At 64.7% G+C, this 25296-nt stretch overlaps 3 protein-coding genes across 10 annotated transcripts; 1 reads left to right on the top strand and 2 right to left on the bottom strand.

Moving 5' to 3' along the window:
- The first annotated feature begins 16 nt into the window (after positions 1–16).
- ENO3 (enolase 3) lies at positions 17–6459 on the top strand. 5 transcript variants are annotated; one of them, XM_021694739.2, is made up of 12 exons: positions 17–462; positions 2440–2526; positions 2786–2881; positions 3041–3099; positions 3294–3363; positions 3687–3820; positions 4651–4873; positions 4991–5188; positions 5376–5577; positions 5951–6059; positions 6160–6218; positions 6304–6452. In XM_021694739.2, the coding sequence occupies exons 2-12, from the start codon at positions 2442–2444 to the stop codon at positions 6371–6373; spliced, it is 1305 nt and encodes a 434-aa protein (XP_021550414.1). In that variant the 5' UTR covers positions 17–462; positions 2440–2441; the 3' UTR covers positions 6374–6452. The 5 variants fall into 5 exon arrangements, with proteins under 5 accessions (XP_021550414.1, XP_044777595.1, XP_021550412.1 ...); XM_044921660.1 differs by lacking the exon at positions 17–462 and adding an exon at positions 679–1205; XM_021694737.2 differs by lacking the exon at positions 17–462 and adding an exon at positions 1728–1803.
- Positions 6460–7018: 559 nt separating this feature from the next.
- Positions 7019–10791, bottom strand: SPAG7 (sperm associated antigen 7). Of its 2 annotated transcripts, XM_021694727.1 has the most exons (7): positions 10623–10791; positions 8428–8495; positions 8114–8202; positions 7916–8000; positions 7709–7798; positions 7471–7627; positions 7019–7380 (listed from the first exon to the last, which is right to left on the bottom strand). In XM_021694727.1, exons 1-7 carry the CDS (start codon positions 10705–10707, stop codon positions 7271–7273), a joined length of 684 nt encoding a protein of 227 aa, XP_021550402.1. In that variant the 5' UTR covers positions 10708–10791; the 3' UTR covers positions 7019–7270. The 2 variants fall into 2 exon arrangements, with proteins under 2 accessions (XP_021550402.1, XP_044777580.1); XM_044921645.1 differs by having other exon boundaries at positions 7019–7627.
- A 112-nt stretch (positions 10792–10903) lies between these two features.
- On the bottom strand, positions 10904–25080 carry CAMTA2 (calmodulin binding transcription activator 2). 3 transcript variants are annotated; one of them, XM_044921854.1, is made up of 23 exons: positions 25044–25080; positions 24246–24340; positions 23956–24059; positions 22797–22864; positions 22579–22714; positions 21988–22059; positions 21686–21839; positions 21284–21418; positions 19847–20787; positions 19123–19249; positions 17863–17997; positions 16115–16230; positions 15366–15550; positions 14997–15075; positions 14662–14884; positions 14267–14571; positions 13251–13447; positions 12852–13035; positions 12679–12750; positions 12518–12538; positions 12167–12354; positions 11752–11826; positions 11490–11643 (listed from the first exon to the last, which is right to left on the bottom strand). In XM_044921854.1, exons 1-23 carry the CDS (start codon positions 25046–25048, stop codon positions 11580–11582), a joined length of 3681 nt encoding a protein of 1226 aa, XP_044777789.1. In that variant the 5' UTR covers positions 25049–25080; the 3' UTR covers positions 11490–11579. The 3 variants fall into 3 exon arrangements, with proteins under 3 accessions (XP_044777790.1, XP_021550527.1, XP_044777789.1); XM_044921855.1 differs by lacking the exon at positions 25044–25080 and having other exon boundaries at positions 10904–11643; positions 11752–11824; positions 24246–24378; XM_021694852.2 differs by lacking the exon at positions 12518–12538 and having other exon boundaries at positions 11146–11643; positions 21988–22125.
- Between the last annotated feature and the right edge of the window lie 216 nt (positions 25081–25296).

The raw sequence follows: 25296 nt of genomic DNA, 5'->3' as shown, positions 1-25296 counted from the left end.
TGTCTCCCGCCGGGCGGAAGGGGCGGGGGCGCGGCGCGCGCGGGCCCGCGGCTCCCCCTCGGTTCTTTTCAGTCGAGAAATGCGGGAGCTCAGGGGGAGGTGGCCGAATACCCCGGCTGTCTTCAGAGTTGAAGGCGCCCACCGGGGGGACACTCGTGTCCCCAGGATCTGCCCGAGGGGCACACGCTGGGTCAGCTCCAGCCCCCAGGCAGGCCTCCGCGCCCCACGTCCCGGCCCCACCCGGCCTCCCCCTAACCACCAACACACACACCCCGCCAGCAGTTCGGGTCGCCGGCCGTGCCCCTTGGCCCGGCGCGGCAGAGATCACTGGGCGCGGGAGACAGGGGCGGGACTACTTTCCCGGGCGGAAGAATACCGGAGGTTTGCAAGCTTTGCAACTTTTCCAAGAAGGGAAAAGTCCCCTCCTGCTCGGGCCCCTCGGGTTCTTTTTTCTTCTTTTCGGTAAAACTTAGGCTAAGAAGTCGTGCGCGCCGCGCTCGCCCGCCGCCCGGCGGGAAGGGGCGGCCGGGGTCCCCGCTGCGGCCCAGGTGAAGGCGCCGGGCCGCTTCCGGTCCTGGGGGAGGGGCGCCCCGCCGGCCATCGGGGCGCGGTGCGGGGCGGCCGCCCCCAGCCCCCGACGGCCCCAGAGCCCGTTCCTCGACAGCTGCGCGGCTGAGTCACCGGGCCGCCCGGGCGGGGCCGCGCTCGGGCACGTGGCGGCGCTCCTGGCCGGTCGGCTCCTGACCTCTGGCCCGCCGCACCCCCGACCCCGGGGTGGAAAAGTCCGGAGGGCGCGGCCGGAGCCGGGGACGGGGCGGGGGAGAGGACGAGCCTCCAGGTGCCCGCGTGTCCTGGCTGGGGCTGCGGCGGAGGTCGGGGCGCGGCCCCCCAGAGCCGCCCCGCCGCGCTCAGACGCGCGCGGGGGCCACCCCTCCTCCCGCCATTCATTTTGTGCCCTGCTGAGGAACCTCGTTCACTGGTGGGCTGGGGCGCGGCCCGAGGCGCCCGCGGTCGGCCGGGAAGGGCTCCCGGCTGCCGATCTGCACCCTGGGCGACAAGTGCTGGCCCGGCGCAATCAGCGGGGAGCCGCGCCAAGTCTGAGGGCCCGTCTAAATTCGGCTCCCTGCCCCCTCCCCCACTCCCTTGCTGGCCCGGGGCGGGGGGGGGGGAGGGGCCCAGAGAAGCCGCCCTGAGGACCCTGAGAGGTGAGACCCTCTCGCCTTCCGAGTGGAGGATTCCATTTGAGGCCTCAGAGCTTGCCCGGGACCCCGGCCCCTCCTCCGACTGAGGGCAGAGGCAGCCGGGCGCCTGCCAAGTGAGCTGAGCACGTGTGGATGTCAATCCTGCAGCCCCTCTTCCAGGCCCCCTCCCCAGCCCTGCAGGGCTCATGTTACCGCTGGCCTTTGCTAAAGGGCTCTAGTCCCTCTTTAACCTTTGCAAAAGGGGACTATAATTCTGGCGAAGGGAGAGACCCCCGATCTGAAGGCCCTCCCCTGCCCCTCCCCAGAGCTGGAATTAAAAGTAGGGGCTTTTATTGGGGGACAGAGAGGAAGGAGGGGTAGTCATTGACCTTTGGGAAGGGGGCAGGTGCCCAGGGACAAAGGTTGCTGCTTTCAGCTGTAGTGGGCACTTGGCTGCCAGCCCAGTGTGGAGGGGGAGGATGGAGAGGGAGAGAGGCGGGACTGGCTGGGGTGCGGGGTGGCTAGGGGATAAATGCCCAGCCTGAGAGGGGGTGAGCTGACACTGTCCCAGCTGCCACCTAGACTCGGAGCTCACCCCGAACCCCTAGCGAAGACATCCCAGGTCTGGTGAACCCTCCAGTCCCAAAGGATGGGGGTGGTGAAGGGGTGAAGGGTGAGGGTGGTACTGGTTTGGACAGAGTGGGGGGAGCTCTCAGCTTTTTCTTCCTCCCGGGACTGGGGGTGCTTGAGAAAGACGTGGAAGGGTTGGAGCAAGCAGGATGGGGGGTACCCAGGGCAGAGAACCAGACCGTGAAGAAAGGCAGGCAGAGGTGGATGGAGAAGGGGAGTGAGAGTTGCAGCCAGGTGGGGAATTTGGGGTCCCCACGGATTTGGAGGAGACCGAGGAGCAGGAAGAGGAGAACCGGCAGAGCAGGAGAGGGTCTGAGGGCCAGCAAGCAGACGGGTGAGGGAGAGGGCCTCAGGGCAGCTCTGCGGGCTGTGGGGCGGGGGCCAGGGAGCTGTGCAGAGGGTGCAGTTAAAGGAGAGGTCCCTGGATCCTTAGGATGGGGGTGCAATAGGAGCTGTTCTGAGTGGGGGAGGGGGCTGCGCCAGCCTCTTTGGTCTGTGACCTTTTTGTGGGATATTTTTAGCTCCCGCACCTGCCTTCTTGGGGTGGGGAAGACTCTTAAAGGGCAAGGGATTTCGGGTTCCTTCAGGGATCAACTGTCCACACTCAGTCCCACCTCCTGCCTTGCAGCCATGGCCATGCAGAAGATCTTTGCCCGGGAAATCCTGGACTCCAGGGGCAACCCCACAGTAGAGGTGGACCTGCACACGGCCAAGGGTAACACAGGCCTCTGGAGTGGCCTCGCCTTGGAAGACCCCAGCCCCATGTGTCCTTGCCCCCTCCCCCCAGTTCTGCCCCACATGCTCTCCTTTCTCAGGGATCCCCTTCCCCAGAGTTCTTCCCCTTCCATCCTGGCTCCCTGGTCCGGAGAAGCAGGAGTCTCCCTCTGCACTGGCCCCCGGCCCTGGGCTCAGCATACTTCGGCCCTTTGGGGATGCAGGGGACTCTGTGTGACGTTCCCTTTCAACCTACCCAGGCCGATTCCGAGCAGCTGTGCCCAGCGGAGCTTCCACGGGTATCTATGAGGCCCTGGAACTGAGAGATGGAGACAAATCCCGCTACATGGGGAAAGGTGAGGGAAGACGGTGGCCGGACGAGCCTGTGTGTGTGGGTGGGGTCAGGACCTGGGCCCTCAGCAGCCTCGTGGGGTGTAGAGGACTGGAACCCAATGCTCTTCAGGAGCCTGATCAAATCAGATTTCTGAACCACCCCCCCCCCCCGGCTTCTCTAGGGGTCCTGAAGGCCGTGGAACACATCAACAAGACCCTAGGCCCCGCTCTGCTGGAAAAGGCAAGAGGGAGCCTGCTCCCTGCTCCCATGTCCTTGTCACCTCACCCCCAGCAGCTCTCGCCTGGGAGAGGCCTTGCTTGGCCCGCCAGCCTGTCTCCCCCAAATACCTGCACTTCCTCCCGCACATGCCCTGACTCCTGAGAAATGTGACCTCTGCTCTCCCCCCGCCCCCCGCCCCCAACCTCTCCTTCCAGAAACTAAGCGTCGTGGATCAAGAAAAAGTTGACAAATTTATGATCGAGCTGGACGGGACTGAGAACAAGTGTGAGTGCAAGGCTAGGGGGAGGGACCCTGGGTCGGAGCTCTGGTTAGGATTACTTCTGTGTCCCACAGTTTGGGGCATACCGTGGCTGGCTGGGTTTGTATTCATTCCACAGGCATTTCCTGGTGCCTGTCCTCCGCCAGGCCTGGCCGGGCCGTGGACACACACTTGAAGCTGACACATTCCCCTGGGGCGGGGGCTCCTGGGGGAGACCGCCATTAGCACACCCTTCATGCCCAGTGGTCTGGCGTTGCGGATGCTTCCTGGGGTGACCCAAGCCCTGCGGGAGAAGCCCTCATCCTTTCTTTGTGCCTGCCTCCTCTAGCCAAGTTTGGGGCCAATGCCATCCTGGGCGTCTCCCTGGCCGTGTGCAAGGCTGGCGCAGCAGAGAAGGGGGTCCCGCTCTACCGGCACATCGCGGACCTCGCCGGGAACCCGGACTTGGTCCTCCCGGTCCCTGTGAGTGCAGCCGCCCTTGCCCCGTGCCACAGTGACTGAGCTGCCCTGCCAGTGAGCCGCGCTCGAGCGGCCCCTGGAAAGTCTACCTTCCAGACCCAGCTCCAAAGACACGGTTTCCTGAAATGGAACTTCTCCAGCTGCGGCCGGCCCCTCCCTCTTTCCCACAATCCAAGCCGCCCCGCTGCTTCCCTTGGCGAAACCCCGCGCTCCTTCCCATTCCGGCGCTAGGCCCAGTCCCCGAGTCAGATAGGGAGCTGCTTCGTGGCGAGGGTCTGGCCTCTCTCTGTATCTCCGCGAATCCCCATCAGGCCCAAGCCCCTGTCGCGTGTCGGGAGTAACGTGACCCCTTACTGCTCCCTAACTGGGCGGACTGCGTTCGCGCGGAGCTCGGGGCGCGGCTGGCCTGCCTGTCTGCTGGGGTGTGATCTTAGGCCAGTCCGCACATCCGCTCTCTGCCCCCGTTTCCTTGTCTGTGAAGGGGGGTGGTAACAGGACCGGGCTAACAGGGGTGCCGGGGGCAGGCAGGGAGCTCAGGGACCCCACGGAAGGCTCCCAGGCAGCACCTGGCCTGCCGTAAGTGCCGTCCGCTGGCTGTCGCAGGGGAGGCACACGCGGGGCCTGATTTTCAGTCCGTTTGTCTGACTTTCAGCGTAAGATCCCGCGGGACAGCGGGTGGTATCCCCGTCTTACAGAAACGAGACAAGAGACCCTGAGGAGTGACAGGACTCCCTCTAGACCCGCGGCTGCTAATTCGGGAAGCCAGGGTTCCGCCTGGACCCTCCCAGCTGGCGGGGTCTGAGCCGCCCCTCCCCCACCCTCCCCCTCACCAGGCCTTCAACGTGATCAATGGGGGCTCCCATGCTGGAAACAAGCTGGCCATGCAGGAGTTCATGATCCTGCCCGTGGGAGCCAGCTCCTTCAAGGAAGCTATGCGCATCGGCGCCGAGGTCTACCACCACCTCAAGGGGGTCATCAAGGCCAAGTACGGGAAGGATGCCACCAACGTGGGCGACGAGGGTGGCTTTGCACCCAACATCCTGGAGAACAACGAGGGTCAGTGTGAGCGCTCTGAGGGCCGGGGCCCGCCGGGGCCCCCCGCGTCCCCATGGAGGGCGGGCTGCGGAGACCGCGGGCCCTGGAGCCTCAGGTGCCCTGTTGCCCCTCCCCCAGCCCTGGAGCTGCTGAAGACCGCCATCCAGGCGGCCGGCTACCCCGACAAGGTGGTCATCGGCATGGACGTGGCAGCGTCCGAGTTCTATCGCAACGGGAAGTACGACCTCGACTTCAAGTCCCCTGACGACCCAGCGCGGCACATCACTGGGGAGAAGCTGGGGGAGCTGTACAAGAACTTCATCAAGAACTACCCTGGTGAGACCCCCAGCTGGTCCGTCGCTCCTGCCCGAGACCCCGGCGGCGGCCGCCCAACACGGTGACTGCCACCGCCGCGGCCCTCGTGGTCCTCAGCCCCGCGGAAATCCCCACCCCGACTCTTCCGGCCTGTCGCCCCGTGAGGCCCCTCTGACCTTTACCCGGGCTCCTGCCTCACCCCCTCCAGTGGTTTCCATCGAGGACCCCTTCGACCAGGATGACTGGGCCACCTGGACCTCATTCCTCTCGGGGGTGAACATCCAGATCGTGGGGGACGACCTCACGGTCACCAACCCCAAGAGGATTGCCCAGGCCGTTGAGAAGAAGGCCTGCAACTGCCTGCTGCTGAAGGTCAACCAGATTGGCTCAGTGACCGAGTCCATCCAGGCGTGAGTGCCTGCTGGCCCTGGGGCGGCCGCAGCCTCCCTCCGCCCCAGCTCTGCCCGGCCTGCCGCGTCTGACTTGCCCCGGCTCCTGCCCCGTCCCCACCCTCCTGACCCCAAGGCTTTGCCCCAGTGACCCTCCCGTGCCCCACGCCCAGCCCACGCGGTTCCTCTCTCCCTGGTTCTGTCCTTCCTTCCCACCGGCATCTCAGGAGCCCACATTCAAAATCAACTCTCCCCTTCTCTCCTGCTTCCCAAAGAACTTAGTTCTCTCCCCGCAAAGAGCCCACTCCCCCAAACCGAAGGGAAAAGCCGCACCCAGCCCTTGGCTTTCCCTCGGAGGCCCCGGCCCACCTTACTGAGTGTCCTCTCTGCCCAGCTGCAAACTGGCTCAGTCTAACGGCTGGGGGGTGATGGTGAGCCACCGCTCCGGGGAGACTGAGGACACGTTCATCGCCGACCTCGTCGTGGGGCTCTGCACGGGACAGGTACCCACGGGTCTCCTTGGGGTCCCTGGATTCCTGCCACCACAGGCCGCTCCCACCTCCAGCCTCATGCAACCATGGGAACTCCCCTTTCCTCCCCCAGATCAAGACTGGTGCTCCCTGCCGCTCAGAGCGTCTGGCCAAGTACAACCAGCTCATGAGGTACAGGGGCTGCGGTGGGCCCGGATGAGGGGAGCCCGGCGCTGTTGGGTTGAAGGGCGCAGCTCTGATTTTGCCTGCCTTCTAGGATCGAGGAGGCTCTCGGGGACAAGGCTGTCTTTGCGGGACGCAAGTTCCGTAACCCAAAGGCCAAGTGAGAAGCTGCAGGCCCCAAGACCTCACAGGGCCCATCTAGGCCTTCAGGCCCTTCCCTGGGGGAATAAACACTGGTGGCAAGCAAGACGGTGGTGTGCTCCTTGGTGGGACGGAGGGGATGCTGGTCTCCGGGCAAGACAAGAGGTGGAGAGGTGGGGGCAGGAAGGGAGGTACACTCGGGTGACCTGCTGGGACACGGAGGGAAGGGGAGGGACGGCTTCACACTTCGGAAGGAGGCTGAGGGGGAGCCGGGGGGTGGGGGCAGGGGTCTGAGCACCCCACGCTCACGAAGCTTTCAGGATCCGGAACACTTGACATACCGACCTGTGCTCTCTGTGAACCGGCGCCATCAGAGAGTGACCGTTTTCTCCCCATTTTATGTGTGGGGAAACCAAGGCAGAGAAAGTCTCCCTTACCGGCGGAGCCAGGAGCCAAAGCCGGGCCGTTTGTCTCTAGCGAGTGTGCTCTTTGAATGCTATCTCCTATAGACCCCAGGAGAGTGCCAGTATTTGGCCATCCTTGGCCAGCACAACCATCGTAGACTGTTCGACCTAAAATTCTCTTCCTCCCCAGGACCCACCTTTCTCTGTCCAAACAAACCGGGATGTTGGGTCAACAGTGTTTATTGAATGTAAAGTCATCCCAGCCCACGGGGAAGGAAATTCCAAGGAGAAAGGAGAATGATACACGTTAAATACCCACCTGCGCATTCGCACACACGCACACACGCACGCACACAGCCAGGCTCCGACAGTGACGCGGAGACCACGGGCCCCCAGCCCGAGTGAGGCCGGCGGGAGGTGCTGCGGAGGTGGGGCTCCAGGATGGGTCTAGTAGCAGCAGCCTGTCCCCCCCGCCCCCTGCCCCGTCCCCTGCCCTGCCCCGGGGAGCCGCGGTGCCTAGGAGGTAGGCGGCAACTCTTCCCCGTTCTGCCGCAGGCGCTTCTTGGCCCGGATCTCGTTCATGGCCTCTTCGATGGAGCGAGTGTCCCTCTTGTTGGCCACGGGCACTGGGGGGTGGGGGTGGGAGAGGAGTGTGGGCAGGGCCTCGGAGCCCTGCATCCCCGCCCCCCCCCCCCCCCCCCCTGACGGGGCCTCACCGCAGCCGTAGGTCTTGTTGGCCTGCAGCATGTGGGCCGCGTCCTTGGCTGCGCCCTTGCCGATGAGGTGGCTGTACTTGTCCTTGTAGTCGCTAGCGGGGCTCACCACCACGGGGCCCTGCTGGGCCGCCGCCTCCTCCTGCCGCTGGGCCAGCTCCTAGGGGTGCAGAAGCCAGGCACCAGCGCTCGGGGGCCTGTCCCCACCCCTCCCGGGGGAGGGCTGCCAGGCGGAGCTCACCTTCAGCTTCCGTTTCTCCTCGGCCTTCTGGGGGTCCCACTCCTCCCCGCGACGGTAGGAGTCCAGCTCTTCATCAGAGGGTGCAAACTCCTGGGGACAAAGGAACCATGGGGTCGAGGCTCCACACACGGGCTTCACGCAGGCCTCTCCCCCGGGGGGGCGCAGGCCAAAAAGGAGAGAGGAGGGCGGGGGGCTTGGGCCTTTCACCTTTTTGAAGATCATGACGTAGCGACACTCATCATCTTCCCCGAAGGAGAAGGACGTCAGGCCGGCCACTTCCACCACATCGTGTCTGGGTAGGGAGGCCGGAGGGGAGAGTATGTAGGGCCGCCAGGGGCCCAGCACCCCCTTCTTAGGGGTCCCCTGCTGGCCCGTTCACATCTCCCCTAGCCCAGAGACACTCACAGGATGCTCCTCTCTATCTTGTTCATCGGCTGAAACTTTTTCTTGATCTGCCCACTGTCTTGGATGAAATCTGACACCTCTTTCTCCATCTCGGGAGACAGAAGAGGAAGACATGAGGTGACTGCTCCACCCCAGAACCCCTCTCCCGAGCCGGGCCAGCGGGCCTTGCCCCCCACACCTTCCCCAGCCTCCATGCCACTGGCCTCCAGGCTTCTCACGGGAGACATTTGGGAAAACCTGAGTCCTCAACCTTCCAACTCTAACTTCTTGGAAGTCCTTCCTGAGGCTGCCTTTGCCATCTCCAGTGGGCTCACCCTTTTACGAAACTCCACTTTCTGTTGTTTCTCTTGCTCCTGCAGTTTCTTCAGGCGGGCAGCCTGCTCTGGGGGTGAGAAATGGCAGCATGAGGCCGGGGCTGGAGGCAGGGGTGGGGAGAGTCTGCCAGGCTTCTCGCGAGGTCTGGCGTGCCCTGGGAGAGCAGATCAGTGCCTGTTCTCCAAGCATCGGCGCATACTCATTGTGTGCCTGGCACTGTGCTAGGCCCTGTGGCCCAGACACTGAGACAGAGCTTTCCCTTCAAGAGCTCCCACTTTAGTGGGAGTGGCGAGGAGGAGAACCATGCTTGGCCCCGTGATTCACAAGCACGTATTCCATGCCCACAATGCAGAGACCTGGGACCGCTGGGGAGCTGAGAGCAGATTCAGCCTTGGCCTCCAAGAGCTTACTGTCACACTGTCTACACAGGAAAGAGGAAATTACTTAACTTCCTATATTCTGTAACACCCCCACTTCTCGTTCCCACAGACAGGAGGGCGCTGAAGTGACTGATCCGACACCCTGCTCCTTGGGGACTGCAGGTGCCCAAGGTGAGCTGTGAGGGTGCTCCCCCAGCTCAGGTCTTGGCGCCCCCTCCCCTCTGTCAGGCCACTTCGAATCCCCCTCTCCTTCCGGCCCACTTGCACTGATTGGGGTCCTCCAGCTGCACTGGACCGCTTCCCGTTTCCCTAACCACTGTGCACCACCTAGGGTTCCTCCTCCTGCAAACCTAGACCCACCAAGTGTCAGAGTTGTTCACTGCCTCCCCTGGGGCCCAAGCACTTGGGGTTCCCAGACTCACTCTAGCGTGCGCTGAAAACCGACAGAGTGTAACTCCTTATTTGTCTCCCTGCAGACTGGGAGCTGCTAGCAGGCAAGGGAGCCTGTCCACCTCCTCTCCAGTTACTCCCCGCGGACCCCGGCGGACAGCTTGGGGGCTCTCCTCTGTCTGATCTCAGGGGCTTTACCACCAGTGTGTCTTATCTTGACCACTGATGTTCTCTAGCTGGTCTGTGAATCTCCCCTCCGCATCTGAGGAGGTGGCACGACGTTAAGGTTAAGAACGTAGCCCACACAGAAGAAAAAAAAAAAAAGAGCGCAGGTTTACCGATCACAGGCCGGTTTAAAGCCCTGCCACTCAGTAACCCTGTGACCTCAGGCAAGTGACTGAACCCTGAACCTCAGCTTCCTGGTCCAGCCACGGCCGCTACCGTTCCCACGTGTCGCCTCCCTCCCGGGAAGTGTCGAACACACGTCTGCCCACAGGGGCAGGGGCTCCCGTCTCGCTGAAGGGCCCCCCACTAGCCGTCAGCCCCCTGCAGGGCGGGTCTGGACCCCGGACAATGCCTTTCGGGGGCGCATCCAGGGGGCTGTCAAACTTGGGTGTGACCCTTCCGTGCGCGGCCCAGACTGCGGGCTCCCGGACGGTGGGCGCGGCCCCCAGCCCGCCGCCCCGGCCCGCCCCGACCCCGCGCAGGGACCTGAGCCCGCCCGCCGGGGAGGGCGCCAATCGGACGGCCGGGGCGCCCCCGTGCCTCCAATCGGCAGTGCGGCCGGGACTGGGCGGCTGCCCACGAGGGAAGGGCGGCGGGGACGCGGAAGGGACCGGGGAAAGCAGGTAGGAGGGGCGCAGGGCACAGAGCGGGCCCGGCCACCAATCCGAGGCGCCGAGGGTGGGGTGGGCCCGAGGAAGGTCGGACCAGACGTCGTAGGCAGAACCCGAAATGGAGGGGGCCAATGGGGGCGAAGGGCTTGCGGACGGGCGTGCCCCGGAGCCAATCGGAATGCGGATAGGGCGCGGGGGGGGGGGGCTCGCGGGCGGGACACGCCCCCTTCGGACAGGCAGGCGGGCCCGGGCGCGGGGGAGGGGGGCGAAGAACGCCAAGGGGCTGGAGGCAGCCAGCCAATCAGAGCACGACAGCGGCGGACGGGCGGGCCCGCCGGCGAATTGGAAACAAGGACTGAGGAAGGCCAGTAGGCAAAAGGCGGGAGGCTGGAGCTCGGCTCCAGGCAGCCAATCACCGGCCGCTAAGAACAGCGGGCGGGCCGGCAGCCCTTTTACGGACTCTGGGGGTCTCCGTAGGGGCCTGTGAGGGGGTCTTTCAAGGTCGAGGAGGCGGCATCGTCCGAAGGGGGAAGAGTGCGGTCCTGAGAACCGGGCGAAGAAAGGCGGTTGTGGATTTGGGGTCCTCACCTCGGGCCTTGCGCCGAGACTCCTGGTCCCCGAGGCTGGGTGGCTTCTCCATGGAGCTCAGGATGGAGCCCAGTAGGTCCGCCATCTTGGGAGTGACTGAGAAGGGGCGGCGCGTCTTAAAGGGAAGGGCGAAATGCCTTTAAGGCCGGAAACACGTCGGAGGCGGAAAGCTCCGCGCCCGCCCCGCCCGCCGCCCCCCGCCCCCCCGCCGGCCGAGGCCCCGCCCGCCCGCCCGCCCGCCAGCGCCGCGCAGACAGAGGCCGGAGGCTGGCTGGTGCAGCGATGTTTAATGGCAACTCGTAGAAACCAAGCCCATGCACAAGTAGAAAGTGCTCGTGGAGCCGGCCGGGGGCCCCCGCCGCGCCGTGCAGCCCTCCCCGCGGCGCCTTAAATAGATTCTTCACTATACTCTGTATGTTACAGTATGTACAGGCCCCCTCCCCTCGGGGGACTGGGGGGACGGGGCGGGCTCCGCGGCGCGCGCCCCCGCACAGCCCCTCCGGCCCGGGCACCGCGGGCCGCCGGCGGGCGACAGGGGAGGCGGGCCGCAGAGGGAGGGGGCACACGCCAACATGCGGAGTCGGGTGGGGGCGCGGTCGGCCCTGCGACACGAGGGGCGCGCGGCGGAGGGGGGACCGAGGCGGATACATTCAGAGACGCGTCCAACAAATAAATAAGGCAAGTCAGGAAGGGTCGAGACGGGTGCAGGCAGAGAGGAGGCCGTGGAGAAGGGGCAGGCAGGGCTCCGGAGGTCACGGCGGAAGATGCAGGGAGGTGGGGTTCGCGGGTCGGGGGGCCGAAAGAGTGGGGGCACGACCCAGGGGGTTGAGGTGGGGCAGGGGGGAGCCGGGGGGGGGGGACAGCTGCCGACAGGGGGCTCCCCTCCCCCGGAGAGCCCTCTCCCTGTTAAGACTGCCAGAAGCGGCCCCCAGGGCAGTGAGGAAAGCGGGGCGCAGGTCAGGTGGCCAGTCCGGGCTGGGGGAGCCCTTCCAGCTCCTGGTTCTGCTTCAGTTCCCTCATCCTGCAGAGAGACGGGGACGGAGTCAGGAGACCAGCTGATGGGGCCGCCACGAGGCTGGGGCGGGGGGTGTGGAGGTGCCCTGGGGGACCCAGCCCGGGAAGGGAGCACCTGTGTCTGCAGCGCCGCAGGAATCTCATGATCTTCCGGGCTGCCTGGTCCTGCTTCTTGGTGAGAAAGGAGCCTCTGGTGGAAGAAGAAAGGATGAGGAGCTGCGGCACACCAGCGCCCTTGCCCTCAGCCCCGGGGCCAGCAGGGAGAGGCAGGGGCAGGATGCTGGGCTCAGCCCCCCAGGACCCGCAGGGAGAGGCAGGGGCAGGATGCTGGGCTCAGCCCGCCGAGGCCGGCAGGAAGAGGCAGGGGCAGGATGCTGGGCTCAGACCACCCAGGACCGGCAGGGAGAGGCAGGGGCAGGATGCTGGGCTCAGCCCCCCGGGACCCGCAGGGAGAGGCAGGGCAGGATGCTGGGCTCGGAGTTGGGCTCGGGGCCTCGGGCCTGGACGTGGAGGGCTGCGGGCGGCCGTACTTGCTGCGGGCGGGCAGGCTGCCCGTGGGCCGGTGGGGAGGCCCCGGCCGGCGGCGGTAGGAGCGGTAGTGCTGCTGGATGAGTACAGCCGCCCGGCGGCTCTGCTGAAACCGCTTCTGTTCATAGTAGCTTCGGAACTTGCTCTGGATCAGGATGGCCGCCTGGGTCATCTTCTTATAGAGGGCAAACTGCAGACATGGGGGGAGGGGACGGGGGCTGAACTGCAGGGACAGAGACCCGGACCCCTGCGGGTCACCCCCAGGTTCAGCTGGTGCAAGTCTCTAATCCACACGCTCACGGGAAGGCCGAATCATCACGGACAACCTCCCACCCAGACCTCGTGCCTGATACCTTAAGCGCAATCCAGGTCAGCTTGTGGAGAGAAAAGGGGAGTTAGGGCTTCAGCAGCGCTCTGGAGTGAGGATGCGCATGCGCGCGCGGGTGCAGGTGCGTGGGGGGCACGTGTGTGCGGGTGCGCGCGCACGTGCGCCGTCCGGAGCCCAGGCTCTCACCTGCTTGTACTTCCGGTAGCAGCGCTGGATCACGGCCGCAGCCACCTCCTCCTGCTCCTTCAGCCTCCGGCCCTGGGGCAAGACACGGAAGTCAGCCCCCAGGGGCCCACCTGGCCGACTCCTGACCTGCCCTTCGGCTGGCCGCGAGCCCACGATCGCCGCAGCCCTCCGACCTTGTACTTTCGGAAGGCTGTCTGGATGACGCGAGCCGCCTCGTACAGTTCCCGCTGCTCGTGATCCGACAGCGTCAGCAGGGCGAAATCACTCTCCATCTTGCCGCTGGCGGAGGCAGACAGAAACTCTGCCCAGGAGGGTGCTGGAGGGACGGCCAGGCGCCCACGCTCAAAGGGCAGTTCGCTGGAGGGGAACAGGGAGAAGGGAGGTCACGGGGCGTGTGAGGTCCCTCCTCTTCTGCCCCGGGACCGCGGTGAAGGGAGAGCTCCCCAGCCAGTTCATCCTTCCCTCAAAGGCCCTGGGGCCCGAGCCGCAGTGGACTCTGGCTGTGGGAGAGGCTCCTTCCCCGCTCCCATGTGCCGTGGATGCGTCTGGATGCTCTGTCCTGAGCTGGTCACCTGGGAGGGGCTGAGCTGGGGAAATGGTCCACATTCTCCAGGTAGCTGGCCAGCCACGACATGGTCTCACTGAGCCCCAGGGCCCCTGTCCGCTCCCTCATGGGCGCTCCGGCCTCGGGCAGCCCCGAGAAGTCCTCTCGTTTAATCCGCTCCGGCGTGGCTTCGATGATCTGCTTGGCCAGTGAGATCATGTCCACCTGCATGAAGGAGAAGCCGCCGAGTCCCCAGCCGCCCCGGCTGCCAGGTGCTCCCGCCCCGCCACAGCGTAGCCACCGTCCACGTCCTGTCCCATCACTCCCCTCACCACCAGACCCTGAGGCCTCGCGAACGGCTGTCCCTGCTCCCCACACTCCGATTCTTACATTTACACCCCCTGGGCTCCCACATGGGTGTACAGCCCTGTGTGTGGAGACGTGGAAAACGGGACGGGAAGGACCTGCTCCAGATGGGGATCCAGGAACTGAGCGAATGGAGCACTTGCCCTTCGGGAGGCTGGGCCCACACCCCAGCATCCTCGAGCCCCCCTCCACGCCCCCCTGTGCACTCCGGGCCGGCCACACGCAGCGCGGTACTCTGTGTCTGGACTTCTGTGCTGTGCAGTGAGTCCGGTGGCCTCTCTGAGGCAGGCAGGTCCCGGGTTTGGGCAGAGCAGTGCCCTGCTGCTCTTCCAGACTCCTCGCTGTTAACCCCGTGCCGGCCTCCCGGCTCCTCACTCCATCACGCTGCCCCGCTTCCCTGAGAATCCTGTGTCCTCATGGATCAGTGGGGAACCCCTACAACCCAGCTCCAGCTGAGGCCACTCCCAGGATGTTCAACCTCTGATGCCTCATGATTTCTGAGTCCCAATCTCTGGCGGGAGCTAAGCAAAGGGTTCCCATGCCCGTCCCCAAAACAAAGGTAACCGGCCCCTTCTTCCCAAACTGAAGCCAGACCCTACTTCTGCTTTGTAGGACACTCAGTGTCTGCGCCGCGCCCCCCCCACCCCGCCCCTCACAGCTCCGCAGCGGGCTGCGTACCGGGATCACGTCCACAGCCGGCGGGCCGTCCGTGTCCTCTGGGGCAGCCCCACCGTCCGGGGCTGGTGGGAGAGGAGGCGGTGAGGGGGCTGGCCCCTGGGGGTTGGTGGCTTCACAGTCCATGAGGAATAGGGGGGCCTCGGGGGCACCCGAGGAGACCTGGCCAGGGACAATGTCCTGCATGGCAATCTCGGAGGCCGGCCGAGGCGCAGGCGGAGGACTGCCGTCTGGGGCACTGGAGTAGGCCGACGTGACGGAGAAGGTGCCGTCCGACAGCTCCGAGGGCGAGGAGACGCTGCTCAGCCCTGCGAGGGGAGGGGAGCCAGGGTAGCGGGAGCCCTGGCCGTCCTCCTCCCACCCACGGCCTCCTCAGGAAGGCTGGGGACGGCCCTCACCAGTGTCGGGGCTGGAAGAGGGGGGCGACAGGGCGAGCGGGGGCTCGGCTGAAGCTTCCTGTCTCTGCAGCTCCTGCAGGCAGCGGGCGAGGCGCACGTGACCCCGGGAGTGCGCCACGGACAGGGGCAGCCGGCCCAGAGAGTCGGGGATGCTCAGCGCCTGCCTGTTCCAGCGGAAGAGGAGCACCGCGGCCTCCAGGTGGCCCAGGGCGCAGGCCCACATCTGCGGGCGGGGGGGGGGGGGGGGGGGTGAGGCCTGGGGCCGCCCTGCGCATCCCCCCAAGACGCCCCCCCAGGCAGCACGCCTGGCCCCCCGCCACCCTGCGTGTGCTCACCAGAGGGGTGCAAGAGAAGTGGTCCACGTTGAGCGGGTCAGCCTCCTGCTCTAGGTCCAAGCTCCCAGTCCCCACGCTCCTGGAGGATTTGGGGCAGGGACACCAGAGTCTGGTCAGGGTAAGGGCAGGCGCCATGGGAGCATCGGAATTGAAGGAGCCGGGAAGCAATTAGTCTAGAAGCACTAAGGTCAGGGGGCGAGGCCCTCGAAGAGACGCGGAGCCTGAGGAGCTCCGAAAGTCAGCGTCCCAAGTCGGGGGGCGTTAAAATTCGCCGAGTGTGAGTCCTCTCCCAGCCCCTCTTCCCACAGTGAGCACAGCTCCCTCCTCAGTCCCCTGGCACTGGTGCCCCCTCCCCGCAGCCCTCCTCACCGCCACTGGCTCAGGGTCTCGATGAGGCGCGCGTAGCCCTGGGCAGCGGCCAGGTGCAGGAGGCTCATGCCCCGGAAGGGGCTTCCGTGCGCCAGACGTTCGGGACCCCTCCAGGTGGAGCGTGGGATCATGCTCTCTACCAAGACCACCACACGTGCCTCAAAGCCGGGCCCCTGGCCTTCGTCCTGTGGAACAGACCCCCTTATGCAGGGACCTGAGAGCCTGGCCCCCTGCCTTGGGATGGCCTTGGCCACCTCCACCTGTCCTCTCCCCACACCTCCCTTCCAGGTTCCTGCCACCCAGACCTCCGTGGGCCTTCAGCTCTCCCAGCTCGGGCTCCCGGGCGTCCCCCACTCCCACAGCTGGCTTCCTCCAGCCACTCTGGCAGCCGGACCCCACACGGCCTTGCCTGTGTGCGCCCGCACACCGGCTCTGGTCAGCACCATGCCCACAGATGACCCTGCGTCCTCTCCCTGTCCCTGTCCTCAGAGCCCCGGGCCCATGAGTGCCGGCCCCCAGGCTCCCCATCCCCTCCCCCACCCCCGCCTTCACCCCCACCCGCTTCAGATCAGAAATAGTCTGAAGCCTGTCATGCCAAGAGCGTGCCCAGAATAGCCACTCCTGCCACAGGGTGACGTCAGGGAGGAGGAAGCTGGGGACACGAGAGACAGGAGAGTCTCAGCACAGCCGTTTTCTCTGGGAGGACCCTCCTCGGCTCCCCACCCAGAGCTCACCCCTCGCGGAGCTACCTGGATTGGAGGTGCGTCAGGACCGTGGCAGGAAGCCTGCCCGGCTGCTGCCATGTCCGCCATTCGCTTCTCCATCTGCTCTAGCCGCTCCAGAATGGACATTCGGAACTGGTTGTCTGAGGGGGAAGAGGTACGGGAGGCTGAGCGGCGGGCGGGGTCTGGGAGATGCCCCCAACACCACAACTGGCCCTGTGCCACCACCTGGGAGGGGAGGCCCCCTTTAACCCCTCACCCTACATGCAGCCCACCCAGGACGCAGTCCTTAAACTAGAGCTTTTAACACCCCCCGCTGACCTGGAACCAGAATCTGGAACTAAAACCATGTCCTTCAGGACACAGATGTGGTAGGGATTCCAGCATGTGGCCCCGTGCTGCCCCAGATTGCTCACGCTCATGCTCACACCCGCTCACGCTCACGCTCACGCTGACACACCCCTGGCCTTCTAGGTGAGCCCTCTGTCAGCTCTCCTTGCCCCAGACACTACCTCTATCCCCCATGCTGGGGCTGAAGGACTCCAGGGCCCCTCCTCTCTGTTATCCACTGCCCAAGAGAGCTCGGGGGCTGTGATTTAAGAAGCACCACCTCCTCCACCCAGCCCCCCGCAGCTGTCCACGAAGAGGATGGCGGGGCTGGAAGGTGACAGAGATGGATCACCATGTCCATTCCTTCTCTTCTTCCCCCCACCCCGTGCACAAGAACGCACATGCACACGCACACACGCACACGCCAAGCTCTATCTGTGCCCTCCTGAGATCACACGAGGACAAGGAGGGGAGGCGGCAGGGGATCGGAGCCACGGGAAAACAGGCACGAAGCAGGGTGGAGGTTGTGGATGTCCTGCTTGAGATGCCAGGGCGGAAGGGGCTCAGGGCCTAGAGGGGACGGTGGGGAGGAGGGCAGACACCGAGCAGAAGGGTCAACAAGGTGAAGGAGAAGAGGGACAGGACCGCGGGGAGATGAGCCAAACAAGCAACACAGAAGGGAAGGAGGCACAGTGCAACCAGGAAGCAGGGGGAGGGAGGAGCCCCCGCCTCCAGACAGCAGGGCTTTGGGAGGGGCCCCCCAGGGATGAAACAGCAGGGGCATGATGGAGGGAGCGAGGGAGGCGAGCTCAGCAGGGACAGCAGCACAAGGGAGAGAAACCCAGAGGAGGAGACCCCGAGCTGGACGCAGGGGCCGTGGGGACACCGCACTGGGAGGCACGGGAAGGAGAACCAGTGAAGGAACGCACAGTTCTCAACTTAAGTACACATACGTGTGCACACGCGCCTGTTTGTATAGGAAAGTGTGTTGAAGTGTATTAAAGGTGAATGTCACTGAGGAGCGATATGGTCAATTTTCTACTTTAAGCTTCTGTTATTCCCAAATTTCTTAAAGCAAATACCTGTCCTCAAAAGTAGACGGAAAAGCAGCAAGGAAATTGCAATACGCCCATCAGTACACACGTGTGCTTGTGCGCACCCACGTACACCCCACGTACACCCCACGTACACTGCTCCCGCCTCCTGGCCCCGCCTGCCTACAGTCCATCTTTGGGACAGGCCAGGCCAAGGGCTGGGACAGAGACGGCTCCAAGATTTCTGGGGGAGAGGACGGGAGGGACAGTCGCTGCCGCCTTTAGAACTGACCCATGAAGCAGCAGCTAGGGAAAGGGTGGTAAATCGGGGGCAGGGCGGTGGCCGCCTGAGTCCTGGGGGGTCTGGGAGCGCGTCCCACTCCAGTGCTGGGCCCAACACAGGGTACTCACCGTCCAGTGACAACCAGTCGAGCTGAGTACTAGGCAGTGACAGGAACCGGCGGGCTCGATACTCAAAGAGCACAGAGGCAGAAAGGGGCCCCTCCCGCCCCGCCACCTGCAAAGACACCAGCCCCACCTCATGGGCTGGGGGGGGCAGGGTCAGCGACAGGGGCTCTCTCCCTGGCTCCTCCTCTGGCCCCGCGTGAGGGCCACACACGACGTTTCAAAGCTGGCAGGATTCCGATCATTCAAGGACCTAACACCTACTGGGGGCTGGGCCTGAGACACCTGGGGTTGTAGACCCTGCGGTGAAATCAGCACCAGGCCTGGGAGCGGAGGGTCCACAAACACCTCTGCTTAGGAAGCAGCCTGATCCCCCAAGGTCTGGGCACAGAGGGCATGAGCCGGTCACCGAGGTCGGGGAAGGAGAAGCAGCTGCTCACCACAGGGTCCAGTGAGAGCTGTGTCCCGGGCTCTCCGTGTCTCTGGCCTTGAGAACGAATCCACCAGGCCCCGGTCCCCAGACTACAGGCTGAGACGAATCCCAGCACCCAGCCTCCCTGGTCTGCCCTTGCCGCTCAGGCACCCCCGGACCAGGCTGCTGCGATGGGGCGTGCTCACAGCCAATCTGTCGCCCCGTCACTCTGGTGGTCCCCGTGGTCTCACAGCAGCTGACTGCTGGGTGCAGGTAAGGAGCAAGGTCGGAGGCAGAGGGCAGAGGGGAGCCTCGGCACTGAGCTCTAGGCTGTGCTGTCTGACGGAGCTTCCTCAGTGCCGGACGCGTCCTGGATCGGCACCGTCCAGCAGGGTGGCTACTGAACCCTCAGCGTGTGCTTGCTGGGAGGGAGGTGCCGAGTCCTACGTTTTAGTTCATTCTAATGAACTTCCACGGGCCCACGTGGCTAACGGCCACCTTACCAGACGGCCCAGGTCTAGGAGGCAATGTCCTTTAGTCCGAGACTGGCCGAGAGAGACCAACGTGTGTCTCTTCTCATGCTCCTGAGAGCTCCCTGGACTGGAACCAGAGACTGGCTGCAACCAAGCCAGAGGGCCTGGATGGACAGCGGAGGCCCGCTGGGTCAAATGCCTGACCTCCCAGGACGGGGGGCCGCAGACCCGGAAGGCCGCCAGTCAGCTAAGGACTAGATCGCTTACGCCAGAGCCTAGACCTTCTGAGACACGCACCCAGACTCATGTGCCTGTTGGGGGAGCACGGAGCTCACCAGCCCACGAGCCGGCCCCTCCCCCGAGCGCGCCCCACCCCCATACCAGGACAGTAGCAGCGTAAGACCCCAGGCTGGACAAGCGAGGCTGGCACGGCGATGTGATCGAAGACACAGGAGTAATGCTCGGCGGCCTCTGTCCAGGGACCTGTGATGAGCACCTTGACCCCACCCTGCAGAGACGAAGCCCAGAGTCATGCCACTGGAACTCAGTTGGGTGTTCATTCGCTCATTCACTCATCATGAATTCAGACCCTGAGGGAGCATGTGCGGTACGGCAGGCCCTGGGCTAGGTTCTGGGGTACAGGGATGGGGCAGGACCCAGCGGGGTGAGGTCAGTTAGCCTGGCCCTCCTCCCAACACTCCTGCCAGCAACAGGGAACTCACTGCTTCCCCCAAGGCTGCCAACTGATTGGCAGACAGCGGTCATGGGCCGAAGCCCTTGCCTTGGGCTCCCACTGTCCTCCCACCGAGGTTCCTCCTCTCGTTCTCTGGGGCAGCAGAGAGCAGAACTTCATTACAGGGGACAAACCCTCGGCTTCCCCAAGTCCGCGACGAGGGCACCTGGGGGACTCACACGACCACACCCAGCACGGGGGGGGGGGGGGGGGGGAGGGAGAGAGGCTACCTGCAGAGAGGAGGGAAGCAGCTATGCTCTGCTCTGCATAGAGAGAGGGGCGGGACAAGAGCGAAGCTGCCAGCAGACAGGGGAGAGCAGGGGGCAGCACTGGCTGAGTGGGATGGAGGAGGGTCTGGGGCCCGAGGCTCACCTCCGGGTAGGACCACTCTGGGGAGAAGTCCGTGATGGTGCTAAGAGCAGGAGAGAGCTGGGCGGCTGGGGCAGGGGCACCTGGAGCCTCATCGCTGATGAGCTCTCCCATGAGGTCTGGGAATGATGCAAGACTGAAGGGCTCCAGTTCGCTGGCCCCAGCAGCTCCTCCAAACAAGGCCTCCCCTCTGCCTCCCCTGCCTGCCGGCTCCAGGGGGGCAGGTGAGGGTGGGGGCGAAGGAGGGGGTGAAGGTGCGGGGGGAGTGGCCCCCTGGGCCTTGAGCTCCTCCCCACTGCCATCGTCTTGGATGAAGAAGCGATTTCCTCTTCTCCCACCTGCTCCTGGCGGAGGAGGGGGACCCCGAGCAGCCTGGGGCTCTAGGGCAGCAGCGGGCTCCAGGGCAGGGCAGGGGGTGTGGGCGGCCTCTGCCTCGGGGAAGTCTGGGCTTACCCCCTGCCCCCCTCCATACGTCTGGCCCCTCTGGGGGCTGTTGAGAAAACGATCCGGGTCAAAGGCAGGGCTGGGAGGAGCTGGTGGGGCAGAGGCCTCAGAGCCTACGACCACAGCCAAGCTCATGGAAGGCCTAGGATCAGCCTGGGGAGCTAAGTGCCTGGTGGGCGTCAAGCCCCCGGTCCGCTGCTCCAGTCCCGTCAGGAGGAGGATTGCGGTGCCTCCTCTGGATGAGCCCCCTCGGGAGGTGGGAGGGCTAGGTCTGATCTCTAGGGGTTCTGCAAAGCCGGAGGAAGAGGAGGACGAGGAGGAAGAAGAGGAAGGGGAAGTGTGTGCCTTGGGGAGCTCCGGGGGAAGAGGGGCTATCAGCGGAGGGGGCTCCGGGGGGTGGGGGTGGGGGACAGAGGTCAGCGTTAAAGCTCGGGGCTCCACTTTGGGAGAGATGATGCGGTGTTTCGTGCTGCCGCACTTGTGGGTGAGGCTCCCGGAACCTGCGGTGGGAAGGGGCGGGAGGATCGCGGTTCTCCACCGTCCCTTCCCCGCAGCGTCACCAGCTTCCCGCACCCCGCCCCGGACGACAGCCGTACTATCGGCTGCGGCCACTGGGAGGCAGGCGTGCACCCCCAAATTAAACAGGACCGGAGGGGCCCTGCGGGGACAGCAGCTGACACAGCAGGTAAAGGCAAAGAGAAGGGACGTGAGAACACAACTGAGGGGGTACCAACTAGCCGTAAAGCTGGGGCTGGGTGTGAACGGTCACGCTGGGGTGGCCCAGAGCTGCTAAGGGCAGCAGACAGACGGAGAGCCTGGGCCCGGCCAGCGTGCCCAGCGGGAAGGCCTCTTCATCCGGCCCTCTTTCTGGGATATGCAAAAGACGTGCAAATCAGCATGCAAACGCTAGCAGGACAGAGAGGCCCGAGGAAGCGAGGAAGCGAGGAAGCGTGGGGCGCTGGCGGGAAGACAGCTCCGGGGTCAGGGGTCACGCACCGAGGCCCCCGCTGCACAGACAGGCGTGGGTTCGCGGCGCGGGCTTGGCCGGGTGGCTGTCCAGGATCTGCTGCACCAGCTGCTCCACAGAGAACTCCTCTGTCCCGCTCCCACAGCTCCACTTGATGCCATGAACTGGAAGAGCGTTGGGGTGGGGGGGATGCTGGGGATCCCACAGGACAGGCCCCGAGACTCCCGGCCAGCAGCCGCAAAGCTCACAAACCTCCTTCGGCCCCTTCTCCGCAATGGCAAGAGCTCAGAACACGCCAGAATCCTCGCGCCCCCTCAGGGGAGCACCCCCTGGCTCGCAGGGAGCCGCTCACCCCACGCTGGGGGTACAGACCCCCCCGCCCCGCCCCCCCCGGGAGGCGCCTGTCTCCTCGCCCCCTGGGAGCGCCTTACACATGGGCTTCAGCTGCCCCAGCAGCTCCTCCCGGGACCACTTGAGCCACTCGCGACGGTCGCTGCTGACGGAACAAAAGATGGGGCTGCAGCCCTTCCCACAATCCTCCAGGGCTGGGACGTTCAGGTAGTGCACAAGCACGATGTCAGGGTTCTGAGAGCACAAGGGCACACACACAGCGCCGTGGGGGCCCGCTCTCCTCCCAGGCCTGGCGCCTCCGTCCCCCACCCCCCTCCCCTCTTCCCAGGCCCCTCCTCCCACTCGGACCCCAGTGGGTCATCTCAGACCCCACCTCCCTTACCTGCAGCAGCCAGTAACAGCGCCGATGGAATGTGGGGACGATGGAAGAGTGAACGTAGCAGCCATACAGACACTGCCAGGAGACAGGCTGGGTGGGGGGAGGGCCAGTCTGCTCCCCAACTCTTCCTCTGTTCAGCCCCTTTGCAGGAATCCCAGTCTTTCCACCAGTTCCTCGTCAGCCCTCGCCCACCCCCACCTACTCCCATCCCGGCACCCCGCGCCACGGGGACACTGGGGCCGGGGCCTCACAAGGCGGAGCAGACGGGACATCGGGGAGGGACTGTCTAGAGATCAGAGGGCAGGGCGAGGGCACATCCGAGATGAGGAGCAGTGATTCGAGGGAGGGAAACCCGTGCTCAGAGGTTCAGGACTTGGACCCCTGAGGGGAATGGGCCTGGGCGGCCTCGGGGGGCGCCTGAGTCCTAGAGAGCTGGGTCACGGAGGGACATGGGAGGCGGCGCGTGGGCTGAGCCACGGCAGTGAGAAGGGGAGTGGCCGGGAGGGTGGGAGGAGGTGGGCCAGAGCCCCGCTGAGGACAGAGGAGGGCGGCCGGGGCTGACGGCCGGGGCTGACGGCTGGACACCTGCCTCACCTCCATGCCCTGGACCTTCAGCTTCATGTGGTCCTCTCGCGTGGTCTTCCCATCCTTCCGCTTCTTCCACAGATACCCGTCCTTCCGGTACTTCACCTTCTTGCGGTTGTAGAGGATGATGGAGCCGTTCTGAGGCCTGACGAGGGGAGGGCTGGCCTTGAGTTCTGCGGCGGGAATCCAGGAGCCCCGCCGCTGCCCGCCTTCATGAACCCGCTCACCTTGTCTTTGGGGCACAGGACAGCCACTCGTCATGCTTCTCAAAGGTGATCAAGTAGGATGCGATCTCCTGTAGGACAAGGGGCACTCAGCTGGGGGTCCCCGCGTAGACTCTGGGGCTGGCCTCCTGCTCCGCTGAGCTCTGGCGGCTACTGGAGGCTCCCAGCAAGGACCGCTGCCCTCCTGGGTCCCAGGCTCCATCTCAGACCCGGGTCTAATCTCTCCTTCCTCTTCCTCAGCCACGGCCAAGTCCAAACTCTCCATCCTCCTTGCTTCGTGCCGCCTCTGATTTTACTTTCCAAATCCCATTTGTGCCACTTCCTGACTCGGAAAACCTCAATGGCTTGACACTGCCAGGATTTCCGAATTCCTCAACCTGACTCCGAGCTTCTCTCAGACCAGGGATAAGACCGCTCCCACCATTTACCTATGTTCCACCTACCATCCCTGCCAGACCAGCCATGGATTCTCCTCTGAACGTGCCCTGAGCCCTGAGCTCCTGAATGTTAGTGTCCCCCCGCAGGCCTGAATGCCATGCACCCATTTCTCTCAGCCTGGACACCCTAGTCATCCCACAGATCACATCCCTTCCCAGATCTCCACCAAGCCCCGCTCCCTGCCCTGGCCCTTCCTGCGTTTACAGCAATCACACACGCATATGTCCTCTCGCTGACGATTCTCATCTAATGAAATAATCAAGCGCTGAGTACACACAAACCATTGTGCGTGCGTGTGGGGAGGGGGGAGGACACGGAAGGTGTGTAACACGAGGACCATGCCTCCAGAAGGAGCCAGCGTCAGCGGTGGTTAAAAGCAAAAGCTCCAGAGTTAAATAAACTACACAAGGTAGACCCGTTTCCTCCCTTATAGCATGGGGAGAACAACTGTGTCTGCTCCACAGGGCCGTTAAAGGACTGAAGGAGGTAACTGAGCTCAAGTGCTGAGCACATCGCTCGATTTGTAAGAAGTATTTTGTTGCTGCTTGCTGTTACTTTTACCCGGGTGGATGTGCCCAGGAGTGAGCGCCTATAAGATGCAGGTCTCTACACCTCCTCTGGGGCCCCCAAAGAGCTTAGAGCAGCGCTCTGCACTTAGGAGGACCCCCATCCACCATCCTCCAACCCACCTTGCCAGGCCCTACCCAAGGCTCCCCCAGAAAACCTCATTTGTATTCCACCGAAGTCGCTCTGGCGGCAGCAGTGGACAGCGAGGAAGACACTCCAGCAGCTTCTTGGGGAGGAAGATCTTCAGGTGGTGGCTGTTCTCTAGAGGGAATCAGAAGGGAGGGTTCAGTGTGCTGCCTCTGACCGTCCGGCAGCCCAGGGCAAAGGGGCTGAATCCAAAGCACTGGTGGAGGAACTGAACCATGACAAGGGGAGCAGGGACGCAAGAACTCGAGGGTCACCACAGCCGGGAGAAAGAAAGGCTGGGAACCTGGGCTGTGAACTCACCGGCAACCTCGGTGGTGTCCTTGGAATTCATGGTGAGGGCTCCAGGGGGCAAGGTCACCCCCGGCCAGAGGGGCCGGGGGGAGGGGGAGTCTGTGCTGGGAAGGGAGAGAACAAGGTCATGGCAGAAACCCCCCACATTGACCCAGGATGAGGAGGAGGAGCTGGGAGAGGGGTGTGGAACTGTGTCCTGGTAGCCGGGAAAGATGAGGAGGCAGGGGGAAGGAGCCAGACTGAGATGTGAGTAGAGCTGGGCATGGAGGAGAGGGAGAATCCCGACCTGGTGCCAGGAACCAGCACGGGTGGGGAGACACCACCGACAGAGTCATCAGGAAGAGACCAGGGGGTGGGGGAGGGGGAGGCTGGCCCGGCTGGCGTTTCCCAGGCCCTACGGCTGGGGCTGTCGTGGAAGCTGGGGCTACGCAGGGATCAGGGCCTGGGGGCTGGCACTTCGGGGACCTGGTTCTTGAGGACGGTTCGGCAAATGGGAGCCTAGATGCTGGGGGGAGGGCTGGAGATCTAAGTCCGCTGGAGAGCTGGGCCTTACAAGACACACCCTGGGTTCCTTCTCGATTTGATACTTGCAAGGGGAAGGGCAGATCTGACGACTGATCGTAACCTCCTCCCTCCCCTCCAGGTCCGTCAGGGCCCGGTCGGATCTGGGCCGGGTATCCAGGCCTCGGCTTCCCACCCCCAGGACGACCCATCCTCCACTCTGAGGCTCCCGGCCCACCCCACCCCTCCTCCACCAGCGCTCTCCCCAAACGCCCCCGCTTCCCCTGGCCTCCAGGCCCACCGTACCCCATCTACCACTCTGGCTCCAGCCTGAGCCCCCACCCTCCCGAGGAAACAGATGGAAGCTGGAGGATGCTCCCAGCGCGGGCTCCGGGCGGCGGGCTCCGCCAGGTGTCCGGGGTGGAAAGGGGAGGAGGCCCGTCCGCGCTAGCTGTGTGCAGGGCAGCTGGTCGGGGTAAGGACTCCGCCCCAGGGCGCAGGTGCGCAGTCCCGGCCCGGCAGCCTGCCAGGGTGCCGAGCGGCCCGGGGCGGGGGTCCC

Source organism: Neomonachus schauinslandi, chromosome 15 (assembly GCF_002201575.2).
Source record: "Neomonachus schauinslandi chromosome 15, ASM220157v2, whole genome shotgun sequence".
Taxonomy (NCBI): domain Eukaryota; kingdom Metazoa; phylum Chordata; class Mammalia; order Carnivora; family Phocidae; genus Neomonachus; species Neomonachus schauinslandi.
This window is presented reverse-complemented; position numbering and strand designations above follow the sequence as displayed.

Bases quoted from the DNA above. Each gene is read 5' to 3' on its own strand.
- ENO3 (XM_021694736.1), top strand. From the start codon at position 2,016: ATGGAGAAGGGGAGTGAGAGTTGCAGCCAGGTGGGGAATTTGGGGTCC. The intron at 2,146-2,439 runs GTGAGGGAGAGG...CCTGCCTTGCAG, and splicing joins GAGGGCCAGCAAGCAGACGG to CCATGGCCATGCAGAAGATC. The intron at 3,364-3,686 runs GTGAGTGCAAGG...TGCCTCCTCTAG, and splicing joins GGACGGGACTGAGAACAAGT to CCAAGTTTGGGGCCAATGCC.
- CAMTA2 (XM_044921855.1), bottom strand. From the start codon at position 24,276: ATGAATTCCAAGGACACCACCGAGGTTGCCG. The intron at 22,060-22,578 runs GTGAGGCAGGTG...GTCTCCTGGCAG, and splicing joins TGAAGGTCCAGGGCATGGAG to TGTCTGTATGGCTGCTACGT. The intron at 16,231-17,862 runs GTGAGTACCCTG...CTTCCCCCTCAG, and splicing joins CGACTGGTTGTCACTGGACG to ACAACCAGTTCCGAATGTCC.
- SPAG7 (XM_044921645.1), bottom strand. From the start codon at position 10,707: ATGGCGGACCTACTGGGCTCCATCCTGAGCTCCATGGAGAAGCCACCC. The intron at 8,203-8,427 runs GTGAGCCCACTG...CTGTCTCCCGAG, and splicing joins AAGTGGAGTTTCGTAAAAGG to ATGGAGAAAGAGGTGTCAGA. The intron at 7,799-7,915 runs GTGAAAGGCCCA...CTTTGTCCCCAG, and splicing joins ACGTCATGATCTTCAAAAAG to GAGTTTGCACCCTCTGATGA.